Here is an 18,816-nt window from a genome sequence, read left to right as displayed (position 1 = left end):
TTGTTTAAATACTAGAAACAGGTGTTATCTTGAAGAAATGTTTTTTACTGAAATGTGCTTCTTTACTTCTAGTTTTCTTCCTCATCCATGTATACTGTATTAAAAAGGTAAATCCTCTTGTTTGTCCTTTTTTAAGTTAAAAGGGTGTATTCGCTGTTGGTTGAATGAAGAATTGTATTCATATACATTTCAGGTTGTATAGCTTATTGTACGATCCCTGTCCAATTCACTTTCTTTCCTGCCCGTGCTTACAGGTGTGGGTCTGTTTCTACTGTCCTCGACCTGAAAGTTCATAAGTCAGAACTGAATGCTTAAAAAAATGGATGGAGATCGCAAGCGCATGAATTTTTGGTATCGATTAGGTGGAAAATATTTTCTTACGAAACCATTAAAATATGGAGGAGTCATGTTTACTACTGGTTTTTGATTCAATTATAGAATTATTTTTATCTTCTTACAAACTATTATATTTTAATCCTACAGAAATAATTAGAAACACAACGATATTAATGATTTCTACAAGCATCTCTGGCAGTGGGGGGTATGAAAAGTGGAATGGAACATTTAAAACTCTGAATAGAAAAAGTAGCTCACTATGTACTGTGAGCTGGCCATCCCTTTTGTAGAAAAAAATCATTTAAATCCGAATACATGAACATTCATTCAAGAAAAGGCTAATCTTACAACTCTAGGAATTTTCCTTAAACCAGTAAAACAACACTATTTTATATTTAGCGGAAAGTTCACAAGTCAAAAAAAATGCTTAAAAAAATAGATGGAGATAGCAAGCGCATGAATTTTTGGTTAGGCTGTGTGTACCAAAGAGTAACCAATATGGTGACTCCAATTCCAGTCAAAGTATCCTGGGTTTGAATCCTGGTAACTTAAGAGTAGGATATCACTACGACCAATGCATGGCGTCAGCAAGAACATCTGGTCTTAAACCAACGGGCAAGTCTTAAAATGAGCCTAGGTGCCCTGCCAACCACACATACACATAGAAAGGTGGCACCAAAGAAGAAAAGAAAATTTTTCTATCACATGCAGAGAGTGTGCTTCCAATGAATGGGGAACGTGGAAGTCACGAGGTTCAGAGCACTCTAGCGGACTTCCCAGAGTTACCACGCAGTCTAGCGCTGCGAGTTGCTAATGAAAATAGTGATCAAAGAGCGATCGAGGGATATTTTAATTTATGATGGATTTAATACAGTGAATTTCATACCCAAAAGTGAATCAAATGATACCACAAAAGAGCACGCTATTTCAAATGATAATATACGTGTTAAATAAAAGAAAGATTTTTTCAATTTATTTTACTTCACACCAACACAGGTAGCTCTTATTGGTGATGATGGGATAGGAAAGGGCCAAAACAGGGAAGGAAACTACCGTGGCCATAATTAAGGTAAAGCCCCAGCATTCACCTGGTGTCAAAAAATATTAGCCGGGCTGAGCGGCTCAAGACGGTTGAAGCGCTGGCTTTCTGACTCCAACTTGGCATGTTCGATCCTGGCTCAGTCCGGTCGTATTTCAAGATGATCAAATAAATCAGCCTCGTGACGACAGATTTACTGGCACATAAAATAACTCCCACTGGACTAAATTCTGGCACCTCGGCGTCTCCAAAAACCCGTAAAAGTAGTTAGTGGAACATAAATCCAATAACATTGTTTTAAGCCTACCAAACTCAATAGCTGCGGTCGCTCAAGTGCGGCCAGTATCCAGTATTCGGGAGATAGTGGGTTCGAACCCCACTGTCAGCAGTCCTGAAGATGGTCTTCCGTGGTTTCCCATTTTCACACCAGGCAAATGCCGGGGCTGTACCTTAATTAAGGCCACGGCTGCTTCCTTCCCACTCCTAGCCCTTTCTTGTCCCATCGTCACCATAAGACCTATCTGTGTTGGTGCAGTGTAAAGCAACTTGTAAAAAGATTAATAGCTAAGGGTGTTAAATGGGGGTAAGACTGAAAAACAAAACTACTTATTCCTCCGAAACCGTTTAGTACAAAGACAAAATTCCAAATAGCCGTATATATTTTTAAATCCTAGATGTACAATAGGAAATATTTTAAAACATTCCTCCCCTAAGGCATTAAATGAGGTTAGCTCCGGAAATGAAATTATTCATCCCTCCAAAACTGTTTGACGTACTGAGCCGTATCCTGCCGGCCCATATGAAATATTGAGAGCTTTATTTGACAAAATATATATAAATTTTATTCATACAAGTTACAGTCATGAATGGTAAAGCATTGAATCCCAAGATAATTGAGACCGGATATCTATGGAGACATGGAGTCGCTAGACGTTGCTTAACACTTCCTTCTGACCGTGAGAATAGGTTGGCGTAACCAAGCGTGGGCAAGATTTGGCACGTGCACTAGATGCTGAATAAGCATTATTTTCAGCCAATAAGAATGTAAGGAATCGGCAACCATGGAGTCGACATCGTGCCAAGTCTCAGTTCCAGGCTGGCAAACATGTACAGTAGCTCATGTTAATTTCTGTCATTCGTTGGTTTTCTACAGATGTAGAAGTGATATAAATTCAGAAATATGAGATTATAATTAGAGGAAAAGATTTGCGATTATTTGAGCTGTGTTTCACAAATGTATTGTAATTTATATTGTGTCATCAGACATAGCAAGCTTTCTGATTGGTGGTTGGTTTAGACAACCGGGAACCCCAGAATTGCAACGGCGTTACCGAAGCTTCCTCAGTAACCCAAGCTCGGAAGAGCGTCACTCTGTTAGAATAACTTGGAGACTGTAGAAGTGTATTTTGATCGGACTGCTTAGACAGTGCAGGAGTGTTATATCAGTAATAGTATATTATTTCAAACAAGTGTTTCAGTCGTGTAGCTGGAAGATATAATTGTTCCAGAGGAAACTGCAAATTAGATTATTGCACAGTGTAATTTCAACATAGACGGTAATCATTAGCCGCAGTGTAACAAGTGCAGGAGACACGTGTTATTGTATCACACATTTGTGTTGGTCGTGTTCGTGAGGAACTATCGTAGCGTACCGCGTGCCGCTATCAAACTGTGTATACCCTTTAAATTGGAGTTATAATTATTGAGGAGTCAGTGTGTTTGGCTGATTTGGTCAATAAGGGTTGATCGGCACGTATTGCATTGAGCGGTGAAGAGATTTTCATCCCAAGGTTTTGTGTTCCAGTGTAAATAACTTTTCAGGAAGAAGATGGCTTCGCATATGGAAGAAGGAAGTGCATCTCCACGTGTTGAAACTGTGATCGTCATGGTGTAATTTCTTCATACAGCAGGGATGTAAACTGCTACCATGTATCTCGAGAGTTGCCAGAATAAGTTAAGACGCATGTATTTATTATGGCATGTTATATGAATTATGATAAGACACTAGGGCAGTTTAGATAGGGTTTTTATTAAAGTAAGCCTGACGGCATGTGTTTGATTCAATTTAATGATGTAGTAAATAAGGATATGAGAATAATGCATGTACTTTTCATCTTTATTCTGATTTACGACTAGATAGTTGAGATAATGAGGGATTTGTTAGGATTAGTTGTTGTTTATTCATGCATGCTTAATTTAGTGTAGGATATTCTAATTTTTCTTTATGAATATATGCTAGGGGAATTAGATTGACAAATTCATCTAAATTCAGAGTTAAATACTTACTTTGTCATTTTATTTCAGATATTTAGAGACAAAGATATAGCTAATTGCATGACGCATGTATTACAGGAGCTGTCCGAAGTAGCTACATAACAGCGTTGTAAGAATAGGATCTTTAAAACTAAGTTGGAAACTGTTTACCCAATGACTTGCACGGGAAATGAACCAGGTCTCATAGTGTGGAAGGCCAATGTGATTCATAAGTGATATGAGATATAAGAGTGCATGCTGAATTATAGTGTAGGCCGATTGTATGCCTGATCTGCGAGAGAATATTGTGCAGTGGAGATGTACCTGCCAATTGTCTTCTGAGTGTATACTGATATCAGAATTGACGGAATTAATTCCAGACTAATGAGTCTGATGTGTGTTAAATGGTAAAAGCATGCTAGGAAGGAAGGATTATACGTGACTTTCCGTAAAGACGGTGACAGACGTTATCTCATTGCAAGCTGATAAGTTGGCTGTGTTTTTATTTGACCGTGCGAGTGAGATGTTATTTCCTTGTGACAGTCTTGGGAGACAGAATCCAAACTTTAGTGCAGTGTTGAGTTCCAACATTTCCTTTTAGCTTGCAGCCTACCCGGAAATATATGACGGATGACCGCGCTGTTGAGCGCTCAAATGCAGCAGAAGGAGGCAATGTTGCCCATTGCTTTCTTAATGATATTGATGGCTATTTATATGTTTTTCCCTTTCAGGATGATGTTGTATATTGTTATATGATGTTTGAAAACCTTGTCTCTTTGATTTAATGGGGAATAGCCCGAGTGCTAAATTTTATTGATGGTCAATCTAATTCTGTCTAGATCTTTTGTGGTGAACCGCGATTCACGTAGAATCTGTGTAGCACGTAAGACCTTTTCTCATTATCCAATAAATAGAAGTGTTTAGTGTTGCTTGTTTGATTTGTTGTACATATAGCGTAGGAAATGCCCCTAGTGTTTTGCATAACTCATATAAGGTCCCATAGCGTCTTAGTTTTTCTTTTCATCATAACTTTTCTTTTATTGTAACTTTCTTTAACAGTAGTAGTTTGGCGACTCCCGAATGAATTAACTTCATAACCGCATCGTTGTGATGCGTAAGTGTGTAACTCCATGCGAAGCGAATTGAATTGAATTAACTACATATCAGTGTATGCGTACACGTATGATCACATATCTCTTGAACCATGGACTTATAAGATGATCAGTTTGAAAGTATACAAGTATTCATGTTGTGCTTGATACTTTATTTCCATTTTGTTTCTTATATAATTGATGTTGTAATGTCCAGATTTCTTTTATTTTGAATTTTATGATGCCATTTTGATATTTTGCTTTAATTTCTTTAACTTTCAAGTAGAATGATTTGGGGATATTTATAAATAAATCTATCTTACCCCATATGATTGTTTCTCATTCGTGTTATACCTCCATTTCCTGTCATTTATTTATATTTTTGAGTAGAACTTCGACTTTTATCCTGACCCAATTGGCAACCAACCCACTTTCTGCCCAACCCTGAGTTAGTCGGATGTTCATACAGGAATGGAGGCATCGTCCTAGAGGGTATTTACCCCTGGGTACGGTATAGTACTAAGTTGCAATTTTACAAGAAAGTTATTCTTTTATGTCATAGGTGTCAATCTGATGTACTTCAAACTGTTTTTACTAATAATAATGATGATGATGTTATTGGTTTTATGTCCAACTAACTACTTTTATGGTTATCGGAGACACCGAGGTGCTGGAATGTTGTCCCGCAGGAGTTCTTTTACGTGCCACGAGGCTGACATATCTCAGCACCTTCAAGTAATGGCCAAGTAATGGTCTCCCGGGTTCGATTCTGGCAGGGTCGGGAATTTTAACAACAATTCGTTAATTTCGCTGGCACGGGGGGCTGTGTGTATGTGTCGTCATCAACATCATCATTTCATCCTCATCAGACGTGCAGGTCGTCTATGGGGTGTCAATTCACGCCAAACTTGTCCTCGGACACTCCCGGCAGTAAAAGCCATCCACCATTTCATTTTTACCTTCAAATACCACTAGACTGAGCGAGGATCAAACCTGCCAAGTTGAGGTCAGAAGGCCAGCACCTCAACTGCCTGAGCCACTTAGCCTAGCAAAAATCAGTAACTAGAATCAAAACTGAAGAAGTTTCAAAATGCAGTCATAACTCCTCTTAGTATTTTTCACAGGAAAGAATTTGGATTTATTTACAGGAAGAGTAAAATCTGAAATCAGCACAAATTTTTTTTTTTTGCTAGGTGCTTTACGTCGCACCGACACAGATAGGTCTTATGGCGACGAAGGGATAGGGAAGGCCTAGGAGTTGGAAGGAAGCGGCCGTGGCCTTAATTAAGGTACAGCCCCAGCATTTGCCTGGTGTGAAAATGGGAAACCACGGAAAACCATCTTCAGGGCTGCCGATAGTGGGATTCGAACCTACTATCTCCCGGATGCAAGCTCACAGCCGCGCGCCTCTACGCGCACGGCCAACTCGCCCGGTAGCACAAAATTAATTATCAGATTATATGAATTTAGCATTGTAATAAACAAGGATAAGGAACGTATATGCCTTTGCTGGCAGGACCTAGTGTTTACTGTGCACTATGTCTTCTGGTATGGGCTAGAGCAATTTTGTTACTTTCATTGATCTGTCTCTGTCTTATCCTTGGCTTTGACAATATGAAAGTGACTGAGGTATGAGCAATGCTAGTAATGCCATTCCTTATGCAGCCAGTCCCTGCTATGAATGGTGTGAAAACGTTGCTCATAGGGTCAGTTGGTGCATGCATTTCAGTGGGCTTGGCAGACTGATATGTTATAGCAACTTCTGGCTCGGTGAGGAAAGCAACGGGAAACTACCTCACTCCTCATTTCCCTAGTACGCCTCTTCAGTAATGCCTAGGCCATCTATGACAGCTAATAGCAGAGCTGTTGAGGATCCAACCAGCCTCAGGGCTGAAGACTGAAAATACATACAAGGAACTTATGAGACATTATTAATGTCTGCTTTAATAATGACTTACACTACTGTCAATCTCAAGGTGTCAATTACATTTGAATTATACTTCAGGTATTATTTCACGATAGTTATTTCATTCGGTTCACAGCCAATATCCATTTTTGTTTTTCCTTTTTTTATTGAACATGAAAACTTTACACCAGGATCACTATAATGTTCTGAATTATAGTAGTTCACAACACAACAGTGTCTTTTAGCACAAGGACATTCCATATTGCCTCTATATGTAAATTACTTGTTACCCTACACTATTATACAGACAAATAATAAATCTTTCTGTGAATCAACACCCCAGTCGTGTGTTAGTTAAACCAGCTTGGCCTGTTCTCTACCTCACTGTTTCGCCACCTTGAGCGCTAGTAGTCATTTGCACACTCCCGTTTCAGGCAAGGGTTAAAAGGAAGTACATATGACCTTCAGAAAAGTATCACTCAAACATTTGACTGGAGCTGAAATGAAAAATGTTGCAAAGTCATTTCTAGAATGAGTGACAGTGGAATTCAAACACATCTGTCTCCCCACTCCATGGGCACTTGCCTTATTGGCTAGTGCTTTGGGGTACAAGCTACTATTGATAGCAGTTAACAACTTAGCAGCACAATTTCTGCTGCTGTGTTAATGGTACTACAAATTATATTGCCAAGACTACTATTGAGAAAATATCATTAAAATTACATCGCTTACTACCTGAACTTGGGATGTTGATGGTATCGTCAATTCTTCCCTTGATGCATCCGGGTATCGGATTATCAAATTGAACAGTGGGTCTGAAATTTAAAAAATAAAAGTTAAGAAAAAATGAGCCAGTCTGAAGAACATTAACTAAGCAATAACTCAGAACATGTAAACTTAGACAAGGTTTGTTAGGAAGACATACAGTAATTTTCACTGTTGCATAGTTATTGTCGTGGGCTTTTCATTCTGAAAATAAGTGATAAAATTTCAGATTAATTTTGGCAGGGGATCAAATACACCAATATCAATAAAACAATACCTAGCTACTTGACCAGAAACTGGAATGAATGATACAAAGCACTGTGATTGATAAATAATACAATGATAAGCACCTGAAAGAGAAACATATGACAAAATATTCACAACAATTTTCTCACATTAATAGTTTGGATATTCTATAATATTCACAATAATCTTCTTACATTAATAGGGTGGGAATTCTATGATATGACCGTCAATCAATCATCTTCAGATCAAGGGAAATTGATTCTAATATTAGTTATGAAATAATTAATTGTCAAAGAGAATGGTTAAAACAGACACAGATTTCCTACTGATTTTAAAGGACGATATCAACTGACAAGCTTTGATTTTCTTTCAGGATATTGGGCCACATTGGCATTTTAAAAATACAGTAGGAGTCTGCTATAGTAAGTGCGTCATAACGAGAACCCCGCTATAATGACAGTTTTTTCTGTCCGTTGCAAATTCGTACATTAAACTGTGCATTATCCTTCGGTTACAGTGAGAGCCCTATCACTGAAGCATACATTATTACGAGCGATTACACTCCCAGCTGTCATTTCTTGATGGATACAGTACTTTTGCATCCATCTCTTGGCACAGGCCAGAGTAAAGTGTAGCTTCCACCGAAGTCCCAGTCAACATCCATGGCTGTGACAATATGGAAGTTGCTGGGGTATTGGTAGTGCTGAGTAATGACATTCAGAGCATGACTAGTGCATCTGTGTGTTATGAAAGGTGCTGCTCATAGGGTCAGTTGTGCTGCAATAGTACTTTCTGACCCAGCGAGGAAAGCAATGACAAACTACCTCACTCCTCATCTTGCCTAGTATGGCTCAATTTGGTGCTGCCATTGGTTTTTGGGGTTTCCTTATAACCGCATAACCTTTGGTGGTGCTATTTGAGGATCCAACCAGCCTCCGGGCTGATGACCTAACAGACAGACAAGCGTGCACGATTCTTTCCGTTACAAATATTTCTGCACCGCAGCGATTATATTGCATGTGATCGATCATCTTTGGTATTGTTTTGTCATTATGTCCACTAGCAAGCTCTCTTGTTGACATTCAGAGGTGATGTTGGAGTCTATTAGTGATACCCATCGACCGCTGTTCCGTAAAGAAAAAATAGAAATGAAAGACAACCTGTTTTTGTAATTAATGCATAAATAATATATCCGAGAGTAGTTGTTAACTCGTTAGAAATAAAGGCTGAAGTAAACAATTGCTTAATTTTAATACTATATACTGACATTAAGTAAGAATGTGATACACCTCAAGATATGGCAGAGTGCCTCACTGATTTCAGAGGATAGTTTATATTTTCTCGCATCTAATTAAATTCTGGAAAGGCTACTGCCATGTAAATTATAGTGAGGAGGATACCATTTCTCTCCAAACGCTTGAAATATGTTTTCATGATGCTGTTTGAATAAGAAAACTGAAATGTTTCCCACAGAAGCCTTTGGAGTGATACTATAATTTTTTTCAGAATGAGATGAAACATACTGGCACGTAGTATCAGATTTGCATAAATAAACTAGTACACCATAGTGTGGATATCATCCACAAAAATGCAAGTTTCTAATAAACTGATTGTCGTTTCATACCGATTTTAAAGTGTATGGGTTTTTCCCCCCGACTTTTATGAAAAATCGGATATAATGACAATCCGCTATAGTGAGTACATTTTTTGCCATTAAAATTCTCACTATAACAGACTTCTACTGCATATAAACATTTTGCTAATCTTGGGGAGACTATGAAATCTGACATATTATGCCACACTGTCAGTGTAATTGGCTCTCCAACCTATGATCCACCTAGGTACCTAGCTTCACTACTTCAGAAACATTTAGGGCAAAGTATCACATCAGGAGGCCTATAAAATTTTATAAATCTGGTGGAAGGAATAAATATTAATAGCACTGACACGATGGTCTGTTTAAATTTTGTAGCCCTCTTTACCATCTGCGGCTCAAAGTTTTTATTTCTCCTCTAACAAACATTTCCCTGGCCGATATCACAGCTCTCTTCAGCCACTACTTCACTTCCAGTGGGATGGCAGATGTTTCAAGCTAATTAATAGGGTCACATTAGGGAGCTCCTTAAGTTCAGTCATCACCAATTTCTACATGGAAGAGTTTGAGAACCAATGTAGTTGGTCCGTTATTGGACATTAACATTGGTATTATAAATTTACTCATTTGGGACAAATATTTCAGGTTCCCTATGGGAATCAACATCTTTATCAGAGTTTCAGAAGTCGATACTAGAGACAGTGATATGAGATAAAGCACCTTCTTCTATATAATTGTTCAAGGCTTGAGACAGCGTGGATGGGAGGTGCACGAGGGGGTTCACTGCGTCTCTACCGATGACTCTAATCGGAGGGCGGACATCATAGCCATCAACAGAGAGGACATTAAAGCGATGGTCTTAGATCCCACCATTCGCTCTGAAAGGGACCTGGATCAGGCTCGGGAAGTGGACCTACAAAAGCAAGCTATTTATGTTCCATACTTGCCTTACCTTTCATCTAAGTATAAAATACCTATTGATCGGTGGATTGTCAGAGGACTGCTATTTGGAGCAAGAGGCGCCCGCCCTAGTCAGACATCGAACCTCCTACAAAACTTGAAAGTTCCATTCTGCGAGCTAGAAAAAATAGTAATACAGATACTGAGGGACTCTCTGTGAATCATTCACTTCCATCTGTACCAGAGATCATGACTGACATTCCTCATCCACTAACCCTGGGAAAAAAGAAGATAACAGCTTCAATGATAAAATTGATATTTTAAAACTCCATTGAAATTGAAACTGTATTCCGGATCCAAATGGTCACCCTCATTGGAGGACGGATGATTTATTTCTTTAATAAATCTCTCTCTCTTCCATTAATTAGGGATATGACAAGCAAGGTTTTAGGTGTCACAATATCATGAACGCCTTTACAACCACAAAGTAAATATCCCAAATAGTTGCCCTCATATACGTATGAACTGTATTTCCTGTTCACGTAGGAAGGTTTATATCAGGACCACCCTATGCCTGAAAGAACACAAGTGCCACTGTGATCTCATCCAACCTGAAAATTTGTCTGTACTGAAAAGCTACTGAGTGATGGAGCATGATGCCCCCTTATTTCCTCAAATACAAAATGAAATTTGAGGAAATTACCCATCAGTATCACTATTTGTCTTACGTTGCACTGACACAGACAGGTCTTATGGCGACGATGGGATAGGAAAGAGCTAGGATTAGGAAGGAAGCAACTGTGACCTTAATTAAGGCCTAGTGTGAAAATTAGAAACCAAAAAATCCCATCTATCTTCAGGACTGCTGACAGTGAAGTTATACTGAACACAAGCTAACAGCTATGTGACCCAAACTGTGTCGGTTGGTCGCATGAGTTTGTCTCCACCAAAAAGCTATTGAGATAATGAAGAATGACGATTGTTTCAACAGCTACAGGTAAGTAGAGTTTGTCAAGTGTTACTCAACAGAAGAATGGTTACACTTAGCCACACTATGGAAGTCCTAGCAATATCAATCTGAGAGAGAGGCACGCCAATATTGACATCACCACTTCATCTTCTCTCTCTGTCATTTTATCTCAACATGGGCTACTGAATAGAAGTCTAAACATCCACATAATTTAAGAATGTTGACCACAGAACTATGTACTGTAATGAAACAGAAGTGAAGAGGTGGCAACGATTCCTCCACATTTCAGATGATTAAATGCCAGCCTTCAACTCTAGCATCCTAGGTTTAAAATTTGTGCTGGAAAAAGTAGAGGTGGAATAGGTTTTCTCCAGACATCTGTTCTGCTTGTGACATTCATTCCAATACTGCTTCCTGAGTGTTCACCATCACCCTGGAGGTGAAAAGAAGGTACTATAAACAGATCTACTTTAAAAGCCTTACTTTCAACCCTACAGACTCTCAAGAAAGACTTTGTGAGACTAAATTCCCATGTTACCACATTGCCCACGCTAGCTGGAACATGCCTATGCCTTGGCATTAGCAGATATATCATTCCTGCCAGCAATTAGTTGAGTCAGATCAGGTGGTGACCACAAAGCAGCAATAGAAAAGCTGAAAGTACATAGGATTGTAAACTTACAGAGAAAATAGAAAGGAAATTAAAAGTGTGGATATTGAAAGATAACCAGGTACAGGAATAATCTGAGAATGAAATAAACAACTAATGCCGAGGATAGGGTATGGAAAAGCTGAAGAGGAATGGAAGAATTATAACAGTGTATATATGTCAGAAACACAGAAAGGGTATGTCATAGAATTGAGAAAGGTAAGACAGAAGGCAACAACATGGAACAATGAGTGAAAGAAAAATGTTCAGAACAAGAAAAAATTGTGGAAGGAATGGAAAACAACATATTGAAAACGAACTCCTGCAGAAAGGGATTTTGCCACTCCATCCTCTGAAAACTGTAAAAGTAGTTATTGGGAATGAACACCAATAACATTACTATTAATCCTTCAGAATCTTGCTCGATTATTGTGTTTACAAAAGAGTTGTGGCTCTAGTTATAAATAGGGAACATATATATATATATATATATATATATATATATATATATATACTTTAGGTAAATACTATTTAAAATCTAAATACATATTTTAATTTTTTCTATAAATACATGAATTCTTGTTTTTCAGTTAACATGTGTTTTGCATTTTTTGGGCAATATGCTAGATTTTTTAAGTTTATTACAATTTTGTTTTGTATGTACAGTAAAACCTTGTTTATCCGGCCCTCGGTGATCAGTATCTCCGGATAATCTGGATCAGATTTCCAGACTTAAAAAAATTTAATGTTCACATTAGATCATAACTATAGGTATGCCAAATATTTGCTTTTTAGTTTGATTCAGTTTACAGTTCCTGCATAAATTGTACAATAAATTATGGTAATACTGTACTGTAAAATGCTTTTTGTCGAACAAGATGGTGACTACTGTGTGTGAGTCTATGATATCCGTAGTGGATAATGGTGTAAGATGCAGTGAAAAATGTGGCAAATGCAGAAGAGTAGTTAAAAATGGGATTCTGTGTCATAAGTGTGATGATTGGTAACATTTTCATTGTGCAAATATTGTACATAGGACTGATATTGAAGAAAGTGTGTGGCTGTGCCCCGAGTGTAAACAAACTGATAGTGAAGCAGAACAACAAGAAAGAGACTAACGAAACTATACTTAAGATTTTAGGAGTGCTACAAGAAGACTTATATGCTCTGAAACTTGAAAATGAAAGCTCCAAGGACAGAATAAAGAAACTCAAAGATAAAGAAGACACTGGAGAAGAAAGATCCCCATGGACGGAAGTGACGCATAGCCATTTTAGGCCTAATGTTAAACATATGGGAGAAAATGTGTACAACTTAAAACCGGGAAAAAACTCTTTGCAGTGCCAAAATAGATTTCAATCATTGCAACAAGTTCCAGAAGAAGACACATCAAGCTTTCCGAATAATTTTAAATCCAGTAGAGGTAACCTATAGAAGAAGAAAACCAACCGAAAGTCAAAATCGCCAAAAATTCATCTCTACGCAGACAGCCAAGGGCGGGGTATGGCAGAAGGCATCAAGGATGAGCTGCAGAATCCAGAAACTGAGGTTTTAGGACTAATAAAACCAAGTGCCAAAACTGAAGAAGTCCTTTCAAGTTGTGATCCTATGTTAGAGAAGGACAATTATGTGGTGGTTGTGAGTGGTGCAAATGACATTGCTGCAAATGAAGGTGAGGAACTAATTACAACCCTCAGAGGTAAGATTTCCGAACTACCTGACTCAAAAGTAATTGTAGTTAATGTGCCACCCAGGTATGACCTTTTAGAGGACTCGTGTGTGAACATTTTTTTTTTTTTGCTAGGGGCTTTACGTCGCACCGACACAGATAGGTCTTATGGCGACGATGGGATAGGAAAGGCCTAAGAGTTGGAAGGAAGCGGCCGTGGCCTTAATTAAGGTACAGCCCCAGCATTTGCCTGGTGTGAAAATGGGAAACCACCGAAAACCATCTTCAGGGCTGCCGATAGTGGGATTCGAACCTACTATCTCCCGGATGCAAGCTCACAGCCGGGCGCCTCTACGTGCACGGCCAACTCGCCCGGTGAAAATAATAGATTATACTCATAAAAACAATAATAATGATATGGTAATAATTGGGGGGGATCTAAACTTGCCTGAAGTTGAATGGAATGGAGCTGCAAGTGAAGCCCATGAACAGAAACTGGCAAATAAGTTAATTTGGGAGGGAGGATTTACACAAGTAGTACAAGAACCGACTCGTCTCAATAACTTGCTAGATGTATGCTTGGTTAAACCATGGGAAATTGTTGATAAAACTGAGGTAATTGAAGGAATAGGTGACCATAAGGCTGTAATAATGGATGTAGGACTCATACCAAAAATGCTTAATAAGAGGGTCACACAAGAAAATAAATTATACAGAAAAACTAAAGTTGATGAATTTGGGACTTACCTTAAATCACAATTCAATTGTTGGATAAGTGAAGGGAGTAATGTGGATACACTTTGGGCTCAATTTACAGGAATCATTTGCGAAGGAGAGAAGAGATTTGTACCTGTGTTAAGAAGGGTAAAATGACCTCAGACCCTGTTTATTATACAAGGGAAATAACAAAATTAAAAAGGAAATGTAGAATAGTAAACAGGAAAATCAAAGAGGGTAGGGAGAATAGAGAAACTAGAAAACAGCTACTGGGGAACTGAACAGAGTGAAAAAGGAAGCAAAAGAGAATTATATGAATGGCATACTTCAAGAGGGTAATGACCACAAAGGGAAATGGAAAAAGCTGTATTCCTATATCAGGAATTAAAAAGGAAAAGGAATCCAAATTCCTACAATGGTGGGAGAAAGGGGTGAACACTATTTAACAGATACTGAGAAAGCAAATCAATTTAGTAGGGAATTCAGAGATTCAATAGAAGATTGTCAGGGGTTGGAAACCGTAACAGAAGATAGAGAGGGAGGGACACATAGGGAAACAAGAAGCTTCTCATTCACAAATGAAGATATTTTCAGAGAAATCCAACTGCTTCAGCAAGGAAAAGCAGCAGGAAGTGATCAAATTATTGGGGCGGTATTAAAGACAATGGGGTGGTGCATAGTGCCTTATTTAAAATTTCTCTTTGACTATGTCATAAATAATAGTGTAATACCAAAGGAATGGAAGGAATCTATAATAATACCAATTTATAAAGGAAAGGGTGATTAAAGGAAACCAGAGAACGACAGACCAATCAGCCTGACCAGTATAGTTTGTAAAATACTGGAGAGTTTAATAGCAAAGTACATCAGAGGGATATGTGCTGATAAAAATTGGTTCATGAGGAGCCAGTATGGATTTAGAAAGAAATTTTGTTGTGAGGCACAACCGGTGGGATTTCAGCAGGAGATATCAGATCAGTTGGATTCAGGAGGCCAGTTAGATTGCATAGCCATAGATCTTTCCAAAGCCTTTGATAGAGTGGAACATGGAATAATATTATTAAAGAAATTGGAGGGAATAGGACTGGACGTAAGGGTTATACGTTGGATAAAAACATTTCTAAATTCAAGGGTTCAGAAAGTCAAAGTAGGAAATCATGTATCACAGGAAGAGAATGTTTGGAAGGGAATTGCACAGGGCAGTATAATCGGTCCGTTAGTTTTCTTAATATACGCAAATGATTTAGGGAACAATATAACATCAAAAATAAGATTGTACAGTATGCAGATGACATAATTGTTTATAGGGAAATAAATAACATTGAGGATTGTTCAGAATTACAAAGGGACCTTGAGAGTATCCAACAATGGGTTGAAGAAAATAATATGAAGGTTAATAGAGGCAAATCAACTGTTACAACATTTACAAACAGGAGCTTTAAAACTGAATTTGAATATACTTTAGATGAGGTAGTTATCCCAAAAGATGGCAAGTGAAAATACTTAGGTGTGAGATTTGAAAGTAATTTGCACTGGAAGGGTCATGTTGATGACATTGTTGGGAAAACATACAGATCGTTACATGTCATAATGAGGCTACTTAACGGATGCAACAAAGAATTAAAAGAAAAAAGTTACTTAAGTATGGTCTGTCCATATGCAAACAGTGTTTGGGATCCTCACCAAGAATACCTAATAAAAGAAATCGATAGTGTGCAGAGGAAAGCAGCAAGATTTGTAACAGGGGATTTCAGGAGAAAAAGTAGTGTATCAGAAATGATAGAGGAACTTGGGAGGGAAACTTTAAGTAAGAGAAGGGAGAAAACTAGACTTACAGGATTATATAGAGCCTATACAGGAGAAGAAGCATGGGGAGAAATCCGTGAGAGGCTTCAGTTGGAAAATAATTATATCGGCAGAACTGACCACAAGTATAAAATTAGAAGGAATTTTAGCAGAAGCAATTGGGGTAAATTTTCATTCATTGGGAAGGGTGTGAAGGAGTGGAACAGTTTGCCAGGGGTAGTGTTTGATCCTTTTCCAAAATCTGTACAGATATTCAAGAAGAGAATAAACAGCAACAGAGAAAATAAATGAAATGTTAGAGGGCATTCGACCAGTGCAGGTTATTGTAAATAAAAAATGTGTGTGAATAAATTAATTCCATCCCCTGGTCTATGGAGTTTGGACAGCCGAAGTGGGGGACTGCCTGTAGGGGTGAAGTACAGTGGGGACTTCCAGGGCCCTGGGACCGTTACGGTAGCTGTGAAGGCCCTTCAGGAACTCTGTAAAGTGGTGGCAACAGGGGCTCTGGTTAAGACGCAGCAGGTCGTTATGCTACTTAGGTTCCAAAATGGGTAAAAAAAAAAAAAAAAAAAAAGTAAATAAGTGCAATGTAAATTTTAATCTTATACCAGTTGTATAGTATTATATGAAGTAATTCCACGTACTGTATAAAAGTAGATTATGTTTGTAAGTACAGGAGATATTATAAGTAGAATTTTGTAAACAATATAAATTTACTAAGGATGAGCTGTGTGTTTAATAGAAAAAATTGTCAGCATAAATTGTATAATATTGTATTCTACGAAAATTTTCTTCTTCTCTTGTTAATTTAAAATTTAGTGCTCGACAATAATATATTTTAGTGTACCATTTGCCACCGAGGTAGACACCTCATTTGCAAATAAAGAGATTTTGATTTGATTTTGATTTGAAGAAAGATTTAATAGTGTGTCACAGGATGTTGATGTGGTATGACAGTGGCTACAGCACTCTGATGGAAGAAATTGTAGGTGAGATAGAAGAGAATGTGGATGCAGAGGGAGCGATTACACTGCAACAGCGGATGACACATGAAGATGCTGCGCACCAATTGACAAACATCATGGCGTACTTGGAGCGTCAGCCCGACACCACCCCAGCTGAACTAGTAATGATAAAATGTTTAGGTGACTATGCTTCATTCAAATGCCACACGTGTTTGAAACAGAAGACAGTGGACCAAATTCTTTTTAAAGAAATGGATGTGATTTTATGTGATTAAGATTGTTATATTTTTTAATGTTTTGTAAATATAACTATGTACATAATTTTGATACAAAACATAGTATTTTATCATCATAAACGGTATGTCTGCTTATTTATGGATTGTGTTTTGCTTGTAAGCAATGTAACCCAGATTATCCAGATTTCCGGTTGTCCGGATTGACTGTGGTCCCAGTTAGTCCAGACAAAAAAATTTTTGCTATACTTGAATGGAGAGGAACCTGTATGTGTTATGTCAGGTATAGCATCATGTAATGTAGTTGCAACGAAAGATAAAGATGATGATGATGATGATGATGATGATTGTTGTTTAAAGGGGACTAACAGCTAGGTCATCGAACCCTAATGGTACGAGGTGTAACCAAATGAAAATTAGAACTTTGAAATGTATCCACTAACTAGAATCTAAAATGAATGGTGATGAGAAAATGATCGTGAAACAAAAACAATCAGTGGATACAATTCGCAATGTCGCAATGACTGGGATGATACGTATTATCTAAAAGATGCCCAAAATCCAGGTCACCGGCCCCTCACATTGGTACTAATCACTAGTAAAACAGAATCAGGGTGTTCCTCCTACAGTGGTACTAATCACAGGAAACGTAGACGCATGGTTTTCCTCACTTGGTGGAATTAATTGCAGGCCATGGATACACACGGGGTCGCTCACTAATCATAGGCAATGCAGACCCACAGTGCATCACACATTATGGTAACACCCACAGGCAACACAATCCCATGGTGTTCCACACATAATACTACTATTCTCTGGCAATGCAGATCAATGGTTTTCCTCAAATAGTGGTACTAACCATGGGCGCTGCTATTCCCGTGGTGTTTCTCACATAGTAGTACTAACCGCAGGCAACAAAGACCTATGGTGTTGCACATAAAGTGGTACTACTCATAGTAACACAGACTGTACTGAACACAGTGGAACAGACCAATGGAATACACATAACCACCTCTTTTTACAAGCAAAACTCAGACCCATAATGTACCGCACAGAATGGTACTGCTCCTATCTCACACAGACTCTCGCAAGGTGGTACTAGTCGCAAGTAATGTTGACCCATGGTGTTCCGCATGTAATGGTACTAATCACATGTAATCTCATGGTCCTAACGACATCATCCCTTGGTTGCCCCTTTTAGTCATCTATTATGAAAGGCAGGGCATACTGTGGGTGAAGCCTACGTCTGTGCCCCAGCTCACAGGGGGTAGAGAGAGAGAGAGAGAGGAAAAAGAAGGGATCCGACACTTCAAAAAATGAAGTACCAGACAAAGAAAGACAAGGGCCATGAAGTCCATGGAAATGAAAGACTCCCCAGGCCACAATAATAATGTTACTCGCTTTATGTACTGCTAATGTACTGCTAACTACTACGAGGACGGTTTGAAAAGTTCTCGGAATCACCGCTAGATGTCAATGCTAGAGCAACGAGGTTCCTGCGCAATAATCACACATCCTTTGTGAGTGAACACGTGGCGCGTCAGTGCTCTATGTATTTTGGTTTTTGGAGACGCGAAGGTGCTGTAATTTTGTTCCACTTGAGTTCTTTTATGTGCCAAGAAATCTACAGACACGAGACTTGACATATTTGAGCACCTTCAAATACTACCGGATTGA

At 38.5% G+C, this 18,816-nt stretch overlaps 1 protein-coding gene across 2 annotated transcripts in view; it reads right to left on the bottom strand.

Annotated features, from left to right (window-relative positions):
• Positions 1-18,816, bottom strand: part of LOC136863060 (UBX domain-containing protein 7) — a 463,333-nt gene that overhangs the window by 86,701 nt on the left and 357,816 nt on the right. For both annotated transcript variants that reach the window (XM_067139389.2, XM_067139390.2), the window contains one exon: positions 7,361-7,440. In XM_067139389.2, coding sequence (XP_066995490.1) covers positions 7,361-7,440 — 80 coding nt within the window. The remainder of the gene's footprint in view (positions 1-7,360; positions 7,441-18,816) is intronic.

The sequence above is a fragment of the Anabrus simplex genome, chromosome 2 (assembly GCF_040414725.1).
Source record: "Anabrus simplex isolate iqAnaSimp1 chromosome 2, ASM4041472v1, whole genome shotgun sequence".
NCBI lineage: Eukaryota > Metazoa > Arthropoda > Insecta > Orthoptera > Tettigoniidae > Anabrus > Anabrus simplex.
This window is presented reverse-complemented; position numbering and strand designations above follow the sequence as displayed.